The sequence below is a fragment of the Peromyscus californicus genome, unplaced genomic scaffold (genome assembly GCF_007827085.1).
Source record: "Peromyscus californicus insignis strain IS unplaced genomic scaffold, ASM782708v3 Scaffold_9__1_contigs__length_137607984, whole genome shotgun sequence".
In the NCBI taxonomy this organism is placed as follows: Eukaryota; Metazoa; Chordata; class Mammalia; order Rodentia; family Cricetidae; genus Peromyscus; species Peromyscus californicus.
Genome location: NW_026294617.1, coordinates 71559511 through 71570481, shown reverse-complemented (window position 1 = coordinate 71570481; position 10971 = coordinate 71559511). Strand labels below are relative to the sequence as shown.

The 10971-nt window shown below is 47.2% G+C and overlaps 1 protein-coding gene across 2 annotated transcripts; it reads right to left on the bottom strand.

Annotated features, from left to right (window-relative positions):
* Window positions 1-582: 582 nt before the first annotated feature.
* Window positions 583-10704, bottom strand: S100a10 (S100 calcium binding protein A10). Of its 2 annotated transcripts, none has more exons than XM_052731888.1 (3): window positions 10431-10704; window positions 4227-4379; window positions 583-986 (listed from the first exon to the last, which is right to left on the bottom strand). In XM_052731888.1, the coding sequence occupies exons 2-3, from the start codon at window positions 4356-4358 to the stop codon at window positions 825-827; spliced, it is 294 nt and encodes a 97-aa protein (XP_052587848.1). In that variant the 5' UTR covers window positions 4359-4379; window positions 10431-10704; the 3' UTR covers window positions 583-824. The 2 variants fall into 2 exon arrangements, with proteins under 2 accessions (XP_052587848.1, XP_052587847.1); XM_052731887.1 differs by having other exon boundaries at window positions 10507-10696.
* Between the last annotated feature and the right edge of the window lie 267 nt (window positions 10705-10971).

Genomic DNA, 10971 nt, shown 5'->3' with positions numbered 1-10971 from the left:
GCATGCAAAAGGCTGGGGGAAGCATTGTGTTATTTGTCAGCATCAGTACTGTTACTTGATTTTCATCCAAAATCCATGCAGTCTATCTATGCCATGACTAGCACATTTCTGGACATCTGGGAGTTAACTAAATCACAGTTGTTGGGACCTTATCACTAAAGTGTCATTATATCTCTTCCTCTTTTTGTTCATTTTCTGATGGGCTTATTCTGGCCCTTGATTTTGCTCTAGTTTTGCAATGAAAAAAAAAAATGGGTTCAAACATCTCAGGCATCCAAGGTGCTGGCTACAAAGGCACTCGTTTAACTGGGTAAGACTTGGCTGCAGAGTTACAGAATTGGAATATGTTCTTGAAGAGCCCTCTTGTAACACTTTGAGTTTTGGTCCTTCACACAGACATAGCTTCAAGAGCAAATAGAAAAGTCAGACACCGAGCCTGAATGGAGAGTGTGTTCTCGTTTCGCTGGTTCTATGAAGAGAGCCCTGTTGTGTGCTGGCTGCCCAAGGCCGTGCTGACTCTTCATGAGCCAAAGAAGCAGGGAGTAAGCATTTCAGAAGAAGCAACAAACACACCACCTCAAATTCAGAACTAAAAAAAAAGGACACTCTTTATTGAGGGCAGCAGGATGCAAACAATATAAAAATCAAAAGCTTCTCTGTCACGGAATTAACTTTTCTTTCTCTGCTTGTCGAATTGGAGTTGGATGTTATTTGCACATTTCCTAAGGGTCCTGATCTGCTCTTGAGAAGCAGTGAGGCAGAGTCCTCAAGTGGCCCCCTAGGAGAGCACGCATCAGGGAGGGAGTATCAGGGCTCTGTTTGGCCTACTTCTTTCCCTTCTGCTTCATGTGTACTACAAAATAGTCATTGCATGCAATGATGAGCCCTGCAACTAATGATAAAAAGCTCTGGAAGCCGACTTTGCCATCTCGGCACTGGTCCAGGTCCTTCATTATTTTGTCCACAGCCAGGGGGTCCTTTTGATTCTAAAGAGAGAGAGAGAGAGAGAGAGAGAGAGAGAGAGAGAACAAAGGAGACCAATATCAGTTAATGACGTAGGTGACTTAATGTTATCTGATCCAAACTGCTGACAACTGTGTGCATAAGCGTAATCTCTCAAGAACTTAAGCTCTTGTCTTAAGGTCCTAAGTGACCTTTGTAACTCATCAGCATGTTTTTGTTTTTCTTGGGAATCCACTTTTAGTAACATCATATTTAGATTGTGCCTAAGAACCATACTCACCATTTTCTACTTCAAACTTCAATTTAAAAAAAAAAACAAATTTTCATTCCTGATACCATGATCAGATCCATAAAAGGGGAACTCTTCATGAAGAAGCCACCACAGATTACTTAGGGAGTAAGTTTCAGGTCACTGTTGTATCTGTTCTAAGCAGGTGCTAATGAGGACACTGGGTTCTAGCTTTAGAGAAGATGTAGAGAGCTCTTTTTTCCTTCCACAACTGGGACCCAGCAAGTATGCTAGCACAGCTATCATATTAGCTATGTAGCCTGAGTCCATCACACCGATTAGCTTATCTTCACATATCAACTACAAATAGAGGAGTTTGGATGTGAGTGCCCTCTCTAAGATGCCTTCCATTCTTCCTGGACCGAAACCAGGGCCTCCACATGCTAGTTACATGCTCCACCAGTGAGCACATAGCTCCCGGCCCTCTTTCCATTCTTTGAGTTGGTAAACCTATGCCATCTTATTCTCGTCACTGGATGTTATACAAGTGTGTATGGCTGGGAGGGTGACTCAGTTGGTAAGGTGCCAGCACAAGAACCTGAGTTGGGATCTATAGCACCCACATAAAAGCTGGTGCCGCAGCATGCTCCTAGAACCTCAGCAACAGGGAGGCAGAGACAGAAGGATTCATGAGGCCAGCTGGCCAGCCAGTCTAGCCAAATTGACCAGGGCAAGGTTCAGTGAGAGCGCTTATTTCAAAAAAATGTGATAGGCCCGTGAGATAGCTCAGCAGGTAGGGTACTTGCTGCTCTGTCTGATGACCTAAGCTAGATCCCTGTAGCCCACACGAAGGAAAGAGATCCTACTTCCCCAAGTTTTTCTCTGACCTCCATATGCATGCTATGGTACACACACACACACACACACACAGACACATACAAAATAAACAAATAAATGTAAAAAAAAAAATTAAGGCAGAGAGTGATTAAGGGATGATACCTAATATCAAACTTTGGCCAACACACACACACACACACACACACACACACACACACACACACACTCAAATGAGTTTGGAAGATCGAATCATAAACTCCTCGGTGCATAGCATGAATGGGTGGGGCAGGGAGAGACAGGCAGATGCCTTGACTTTCATCTTGTTTCCCTGGTGATTAGCTTGATTATCCCTCTTGCTGCCACGTTGGTTAGAAGTGCGAAAGTGTGGTTCCTCCTATAGGTCCCTGCTATCTCAGAGAGGGAAATAACCTCTAATGTATTAGGGGCTGTTAAAAGGCACAAAGTACTTACGAATTCCAATGACTGCATAATTAGTGGGGGAACCGACGTGCAATATATTAAGTATGCTGGATGCTTACAAACTGCACTCAGAGATCTCTTATGGTAAAGGAGTCATATTGTCTACTTGAGGCTACAAACTCCTAGCTAGCAACTGAAACCTTCTCTATGTAACCAATTCTGGCCTCACCCCCTGCTTCCTGGCTGTGGTCAGAATGAGTGAAATTTGGATGACATAAGCCATCTACTTTAGAAACAAATGCTCTTAATGCAGGGAGTGCATGTCTAGAATTATGACCCTGTCTGTGCCTGAAATAAACTATTCTGCTGTGTTTAGCACACTCCATTGCAAACATCCTTTACGTTTCTCATGTCACAAAGCCTTGAGTATGAAAGGGTTTGTGCCTTGTGTCACACACGATTAACGGGTGTTTCAGCGTTGAGAATGCCTCTGTTGATGTGATGGGCTGGCTTACAAGGAGCACTTTCTGCTCTTGCATTTTGTGCTTGTCTAGAAGGATCATAAAGTGGGCATGGAAACAATTGTGTTCAGTGCTCTCATTTTAGGGAGGAGGGAACCAGGACTAGAGAGTGGAAGCAGCTCACTATTGTTAGCCCACAGCTAGATCTTTGGAGCCCTTTTCCGGGACTGCATCTCAGCACCTTATGCTGACAGAGGAACTATGTACTCCTGCTCACTGAGGTGGCGCTGGGGTGACTGCAGCTCAGAGGGAGGGGCCAGGTCATTTATTTAACTGATTATTGATGATGTGTAAAAGCAGTCTCCTGCAAAGCCCTGTGTTTATTAGTGTAAGAGTCGGGGCCTTAGGTAACATGTTATTTAGCAGGCAGATGATAAGAGGCAGGACACAGCCTTTTTACCATCACTTCCCTTTACCCTTCGGAGACTAATGCATTATTGAACACCCAGTACAAGAACCATCCTTTCTTTCCAGAAAAAGATGGGATTGCACCACAGTCTGCTATTGTGTCAAGCAATGTTTTGTCTTGGGTGAACATTAAATTCAACAACTAACGTCTCTTGAGGGCCCGCAAAGTCAAAAGACAACTATGCCTAGCTGACTTAATGTCTTGAGTGGCATATCTGAAGAGTCCTGGTCTTCAGGAGTTGTTCAGTCTGACCAAAGGGAGGTATAACCTAGATTGTGCTTCTAGGCTCCTAAATTGACCTTTTCATTGTAAAAAGCTATATTTCCAGAGTGACATTTTGCTCTTATTCAGCCAACAATGAACACGATCCCTTTATGGCTTACAGCTGGAAAAAGAAGAAAATTATTTTTGTCCATAGGGATTTAAGAAGATTTGAGTACAGGGAGTTTCTCCAGTAGAGCTCCAGGTTTGCATGAACAAGACTCTGGGCTCAAACTGCCTCTCACACCCACACCTAAAGGAGATGAAAGTTGTTCCAAGTGGCGTATGACCAGAATGTGGAACCTCTGTCATGTTAGACCTGAGGTGCAACATCCCTTGATCCATTATACCCTTGTGAAGAGTCTTTTCCCCTCATCTGCACTCAGCGGAGCGTGGATATTCTTATCAGCAGGTTGAGGGCAGGGGGAGAGTCTTTTCCACTTTGCTGCCCCTGTGATATTTTAACACTGTCTACTAAGTGAGCAAATGGAACACTTCCAAGTAGTGACCCTACAGGGGAAGGATGGAAGAACAAGGGAAGGGCACTTTGATTTCCACGTCTGGTTCTGAGACTTTCAACACTTACTTCCAAGAACCCAGGGAACTCCCTTTCCATGAGCAATCTCAGGTCTTCCTTTGTTAAGTAGTCTTTGTCCCCCGCAAATCTGTGAAATGTAAGCATCATGGTTTCCATGGCATGCTCCATCTGAGACGGCATCTTGAAGAGGTCTGTTGAAACCTGTTAAAGGATGTAAAGAAACAGAGCTTTCATTAACCTACATGTACTGAACGTCTGTAGAAGGTGACTGGAAAAGATGAAGTAGATGGTCTAATCACCTTTCCAATAAAATTCAATCTCAGGCCCTGTTTGGGGTCTTTTGCAGGTGGCAACAGAAACTTCAGGTACTGGACCTCAGAGCATGGCATTTGCCTGGCTGTCAGCTACTCTGTATGGTTCCTAATCATGATAGGAAGGCCTAACTTTCTGGAGAAGCAAGACAAGAGCTGCTCCTTTTGACTGGAAAGCACCATATGAAAGAAGATGTTTCCTTACTTCCCTTGTGACTCTTAGAAATGGCTGAACACCAACAAGCCACAAGTCTAATCTGGTAACACAGAAACTTCATTCTTCCATGCATGACTTATGAACCTGGACCAGTGTGACTCCAGAGATTAGAAATGTGCTTACAGATGGATGGGTGTGTCTGCTGGAAATGTGTACTCTCCTAACATTTTGGACCTGCTCTCTGGCAATAAATGCGGCTGCCCACCCCCCACCCCCAACCCCCACCACCACCACCCCCCCTGCCCCCCCCCCCAGTACATGCTTCATAAAGTTCATTACCAAGTTCAGCAGAGAAGGAATAGGGAAGAGTTTACACAGACTCCTTTGGGAGCCGAATATATTTTTGGTAGGACTATGCAGAGTGTTTTCCTTACAAGCTGGAGTGCAGTGAGAGAGCAAGGGCCTTTCCTCACGAAGAGTTTAAAGAGAGAAAAGGAAATGTTAGGTCATTGTATTCTGGTACAGTGAACAGGTGCCAATGTTTCATCAAGACCCAGTGCCTAATGGAGCTCAGTGTCCACATAGAGTTTTGACTACAGATGAAGGGAGAGGTTGGAGCCTTCCCCCACTGCAGAGCAACAATGGGAATTTGGGGGTGTGCTTTGGTCTGATTCCTGCTGCTGACAGAGGCCTGTTCAGTACAGAGCCCTAAATTCTGTGACTCACCCCAACACACACACACACACACACACACACTGAACCCTAGAACCTCACTCATGCTGTGCATGCCTCCCGATCACTGAACTATCCTCTAGCTCTCTTTTCACTTTTTATTTTGAGACAGGGTCTCACGGAGTTACCTAGGATGGCCTTAATTTGAGATCCTCCTACCTCTGCCTCCTGAGTAGGTGGTATTGCAGGTCTGAGCCACTAGGCCTGGCTTCTGAGTATTATCTTTTACAGATTCAAATGTGTAGTGCTGAACACTAGCATTGAAAAGTTAGATTCAAGGATTGTAATGTTGACCTCTTGATCTCCAATAAAGTACAAGAACCAGTTACAGAAAATGCCACTTCTGAGAACACTGTCAATCAGGATCTAGCATGATTCATCTGCATGACTTGGATAGCAACAAGTTTACACTTCAAGGTGTATGGTGCCGTGAAATGCAGAACAGCCACGCCTTTTTTCCTCTCTTCCTACACTGCTCAGATCTGCCCCACCTCCCCACTCCCGGATAGGGGTTTCTGGTGCAGGCAGAGGGCTCAGAGGGAGTCTGCATTGCCTGGATTGCTTTGGAAGTGCAGCAATTGAAGAGAACTGAACTGAGTAAGTCACCTCAAGAAGGACATGGGATGCTGCCTCAGCCCTTCAACAATCCAGGAAAGGAGCCAGACACCAGAGAAAATTTAAAAGTCTGTGTCCACATTTGGAGCCACAGAGCTCTTTGACCTCTTTTGAAAGCCAAGATTCCAGATGATGTCCCAGATGTTAAAACTAGGTGGACACCCATTGTTCTTTCCTCACAGGCACTGGGAAAGTATATTGCAGGGCTAGAGAAGAAAGAGGAATGGACAGAATAGGGATTCCCCCAAACAGAAAAACAGGTCAACTTAGTACTCCCCAGAAATGCAAGTTGAAAGCCAAAGAAGCCCTGGGCTCACTTGAATGTCCTCTTCAGGAGGGTGAGGTCAGGTTGCCCTAGCCAAGAGCAGGTGCTCAGGTCTGAGGTCAGGCCACTCCTTCCTTTCTTCCCCGCCTGGTTAGGAAATGGTAGAGTTCCTCCCTGAAGCTTCATATCTGCCCTTTGGTCCTCCCTCCCTGACTCCCTAGCTGTTTCAGTCCACACACCAGTGAACAGAGCAGCTGACCGACTTCCTGCTTGTTCAAGAGACCTGCAGTGAGAAGACAGAGATAGGGGATGGCCGGAAAGTGAAAACAGAGTTGAACTTCACAGGAGATGCCCTTGATTCCAGAGAGCCCTGACCAGGTCTACAAACAACATTCTGGAGAAAGTTTTAAAGTAAGGCAAAGGATCCAGGTGTGGTAGGGGCAGTCCCAAGAACTATGAACCCAACACTCAGAGGTGGGATGGGGCTGAGACAGGAAAAATAGTGTTCTAGGCCAGTCTGGGCTATCTAAACCCTGTCTCAAGAATCAAAACAACAAACTGAAAAAGTAAGACAAAAGGGAAGTGTGATAACGCTGTTCTCTTGAATGAATGATGCAGTTCTTCTCTGGTAAAGTGGTCCCAGCCTAGCCTCCACTGCTTGAGTGGGGCTTGCATTACAGGGCTCACTACAGCTCCATAGTCAGTTACTAGAGTGCAAGCTTTTCAGGAACTTGAATCTGGCACCCCCACTCCAGATGGGTTGGGTCTTCCCCTTCTGATTGGGTAACACTTTGTCACACGAGCCTTGGGACTTGGTCTGAGAGGTAGGGGAATCTGTTCAGTGTTCCTGACACCCCATCCCATACCTGGTTTACACAATCTGCTACAGTTGTCACAATCTACCTTGGCCTTACAGCTGCCTTGGTTAAGAACCCCATATCATTTTGCTTTAATTAAGAGATGACTAAATACTATTTGTTAAATGAAGAGCTCAAAGTAGCTGAGATACAGATGAGATTATCCTTAGACAGCTGACAGCTTTGCAGCTCAGAGCTCAGCAGTTAGGGGAGATGAGCTCTGGGAAGGGTGGGGAAAGGGGCCCTAACAGGGTTCACCTATGAATGGCAAGGCAGAGTACAAAGAGCACATTCCAGACACAAAGGAAAAAAAAAACGTGTGTCCTGCTAAGCAGGTTGGGTAGGATGGACAGGCTTCTCACTCTTGCTCTTTCTCGCATTTTCATTCATCACACTGCCTCACTGGCTCCCCAGGCCGGCCCACACACCTTTCCTTGAGCCATTTTATTCTGATGTCTGTTTATGCCCTTCACACGTTAGCCTGAGCAATGGGTCTCAAGCATCTCTTTCTCTGCAGCAAACAATTCTGGTTTTTGTTTCTCTTACACTGAACACCTACCTTGCACACCTCATGAGGTTAGGTACCAACCATGTTCTCATTCTCTCCGTTGGTCTTTCTGGGAGGGGCAGAATGTGGGAGGGAGTCCCTCTTCCTGAGCAATCCCAAATGTCTGTCCTGGACCTATGCCCAGGTCTAGGCTATAAATCTCAGAAGCTGGAGGCCTGATTTACTTTGTTCATCTGTATTATGTCCATATTCTACTTTTCTTGAAGCCACCCAGAATGCATTAGGGTGTTGGTGAACATAAACATTCATTATTTAAAAACAATTGTAGTTTCTGTTCTTTTGTTTAGGGGAATTTGAAGAACCTTTTTTCTTTTTTTTTAATTGAACCCAGAGGACGTTCTTGAATTTGACCCTTAAAGAATATTTGGAGGAGGAGTGAGTTTTAAAATAATGGAGTTGGGCTCAGGTTCTCTCACCAAATAAAACTTGCTTACTACAGACATGATCTGCAAAAGAAAGTTCCAGATGCAATGCAATAGGAATAAAGAACTGAGAAACCTACTCTAATCCAACCAAGAACACCCATTTTCCCATGAGAAGCTGTCATGATTCCGCCAAAACCAACCAGCAATAGCTACGGTGACAGATGGGAATTATTTAGTTGAAGAGGTAGAAAATCCTGAACATTGTCTTTAAAAGCAAATCCACCCATCTCTCTACCCATCCCCCCCTCCTCCCCTCCCTCCTCCTTCCTTCCCTCTCTTTGAAGAATGGCGGTGGTCCTAGAGAATGAGAGCCTCACACAGGCTAAGCATGCTACTTCCTTTTGCTTTTGATGTATGATTCCTAAGTTGCCAGGCCTGAGAAAATGGGAAGCTTAAGATAGCGCCCATATTTTAGTCCAGCTTTTCCCAGCACTGTGAACACTAATTTATATTTTATAATTCTGAAAGAATCCCATTGTTTCTCTTAGCTATGCTTAAATGGATGGACCGTGTCCAAGGGCATATCAGCTTAGTGCTCGAAAAATCTCTCTCTCTCTCTCTCTCTCTCTCTCTCTCTCTCTCTCTCTCTCTTGAGCTGTCAGTGGAAAGAAGAGAGGCATCCAGCCTCAGCCCCACCCAGCCCAGAGTCTGACCACATTGGGGTGACTGCTCAGAGGCCAGGCATAGGAGAACAAGGGCCCATCTCATGTTGCGTCCAGGAAAAGACAGGGAACAGATCGCCCAGAAATCAGACTGAATCCAGATAACTGCTCTATGCCAAGCAGACCAAAAAGGCCAGTGAGCTGAAATACAAGCTCTAGGTGGTGGATCAAAGGTTACCAGTGAGAAAGTCCTCTCTGGCTGTCAGGGGCATCGATGCCATGTAGAAAGGATGATTAATAGACGCTGCTGGGGGTCTGTGGGGGAGGACTAGGGGAATGAAATCTCAGCGAGTTACATGAACTTGCTCCTGCTCCAACTCCTGGCACCATCGTTTGCAGTTTGCTGAAACACACTGAAGGCCAAGCTCTCTGACGGGGCGTTTCCATCCCACTTGGAGTACAAGAGGTAAAAATCCACTCCTGGAAGCTGAAACTCAGGCTCCAGGAGGAAAAACATGCAGCAGCACCAACTCCAATCAGAGAAGCAAACCCCAGCAAAGCTGAGGCCTGCTGCCATAGGGCAGTTACCTGGTGGCAACTATCAACGGTCTTGTCATGGTCCTGTCAGTCTAATCACTACCCTCCCAGGCAGCTCAGTTAAGAAACCCCTCCTTCAGGTTGGTGGCCAGTTCGAGTGTGACTCACTTCCTCTTGGAAACTGCCCTGGAAGATGGCACAGTTCCTCTTTTCCTTCAGGGAGTATTCTGTCCAAACCATCCGCAGAGTATCAACCAGCCAGGCCGCGCCCATGGTCTCACAGCTGAGTCACAGGCCTTAGATCACTTAGGAGAATCCTGGAACTCTTTGTGCTAACCCCACCCTGCAGAATCTAGCTTCCCTGGGGTGGGCGCCGGAGAAGGAAGGGAGGTGGGTTAGTGAATTTCAGAATTTGTCTCTGGGCTCTTTGCTGGTCTGTTACTTCTGTTTGCCTTGCCATCCTCTTAACAGTTCTCCAGAGTCCTCCCAGACAGGTTAGGAAAAGAGGTCATTCCTGTGGCCAAGCTCAGGCCGTGAAGCAGGTACCAATGGATATCCATCTCACAGTCCCACATCAAGTTAATCTGGGACTGAAGATGCTCGACCAAGCCTGTTCTCAATCCACCTCTTTCTGGTTCCCTTTATTTAATTCAATTCCAAGAGGGAAACTTGGTAGAGAAAAGTCGCCTCACTCCCTCTCACCGCAGTACTTCTTCATAAGACAACCAATAGAAGACCCGGTCCTAGCCCCAAGTTCCTTCCCCACCAACCTGCAACTTGCGCTGGGGTAAGGCAGAGCAGGACCCTTTAAGAAGGGAATCCTCCAGCTGCCAAGCCACCAGTCCTCCCTGGTCCAGATTGGTTCAGGCAGCCCTGCTGTGGAGAGGAGGCTAGGAACATCTGGACTGAGATCTGCCTGCAGTTCAAAGCCGCAAGGAAGACGCCAGCTGGGACAGAGCGAGAGCAGGGTCTGCTTAACTCTAGTTAACTCTCAAGACTAGTTGCAAAGTAAGAAAGGTGAGAGTGAAGAACAGTATAGCTAAAGGGTGGAGGTCAGAGGAACAGCGGCCCCAGCGCCAGCGTAGGGTAGCTGCAGACAAGCGTCGCCTCCGCCCTAGCGGGTCTGGGGGTGTCGGCGAGCGAGCGAGAGAGCGGCCCCACCCAGGCCCACGGGGCACCGCACCTCACAAAGTCGGGCTGGAGTCCCGATCAAGCGGGTATGGGGTTCTCCGCGGGTAGGTGTGGGGTGCGGGACTCACCTGGGCCCCGAGGCGCAGAAGTCGTTGGGGAGAGCTTGGACACACAGCGGTGAGGCGATCGCAGACGGCGGGGCGTCTTTGTACGCGGGGCGGGTGCAAAGGGCGGAGGCGCCCCGGAGCGGGAGGAGCCTGGAGGGCAGGCAGCCGCGCTCCCCACCAGCTCCTCCCTTCCTGCCCCCCACCCCGCCCAAGCACTCTCTCTCAATCTCTCTCTCTCTCTCTCTCTCTCTCTCTCTCTCTCTCTCTCTCTCTCTCTCTCTCTCTCTCTCTCCCCCCCCCCCCCCAAACACACACACACACACACACACACACACACACACACACACACACACACACACACACACACACACGCTGGTCACACACCCTTCCCACTCTGCTCTGCTGACAGCCGAACCTCGCCCGTCCCCAGGGACAGACCTATTGTAAACGTCCCTGGGAGCAGGAATGCTCTTAGTCTCGAATATT

What these genes read in the sequence shown, in the direction of transcription:
- S100a10 (XM_052731888.1), bottom strand. Translation starts at nt 4,358, where the DNA reads ATGCCGTCTCAGATGGAGCATGCCATGGAAACCATGATGCTTACATTT. An exon ending in AGTTCCCTGGGTTCTTGGAA is followed by an intron (nt 987 to 4,226) that starts GTAAGTGTTGAA and finishes CTCTCTCTTTAG; the next exon opens with AATCAAAAGGACCCCCTGGC.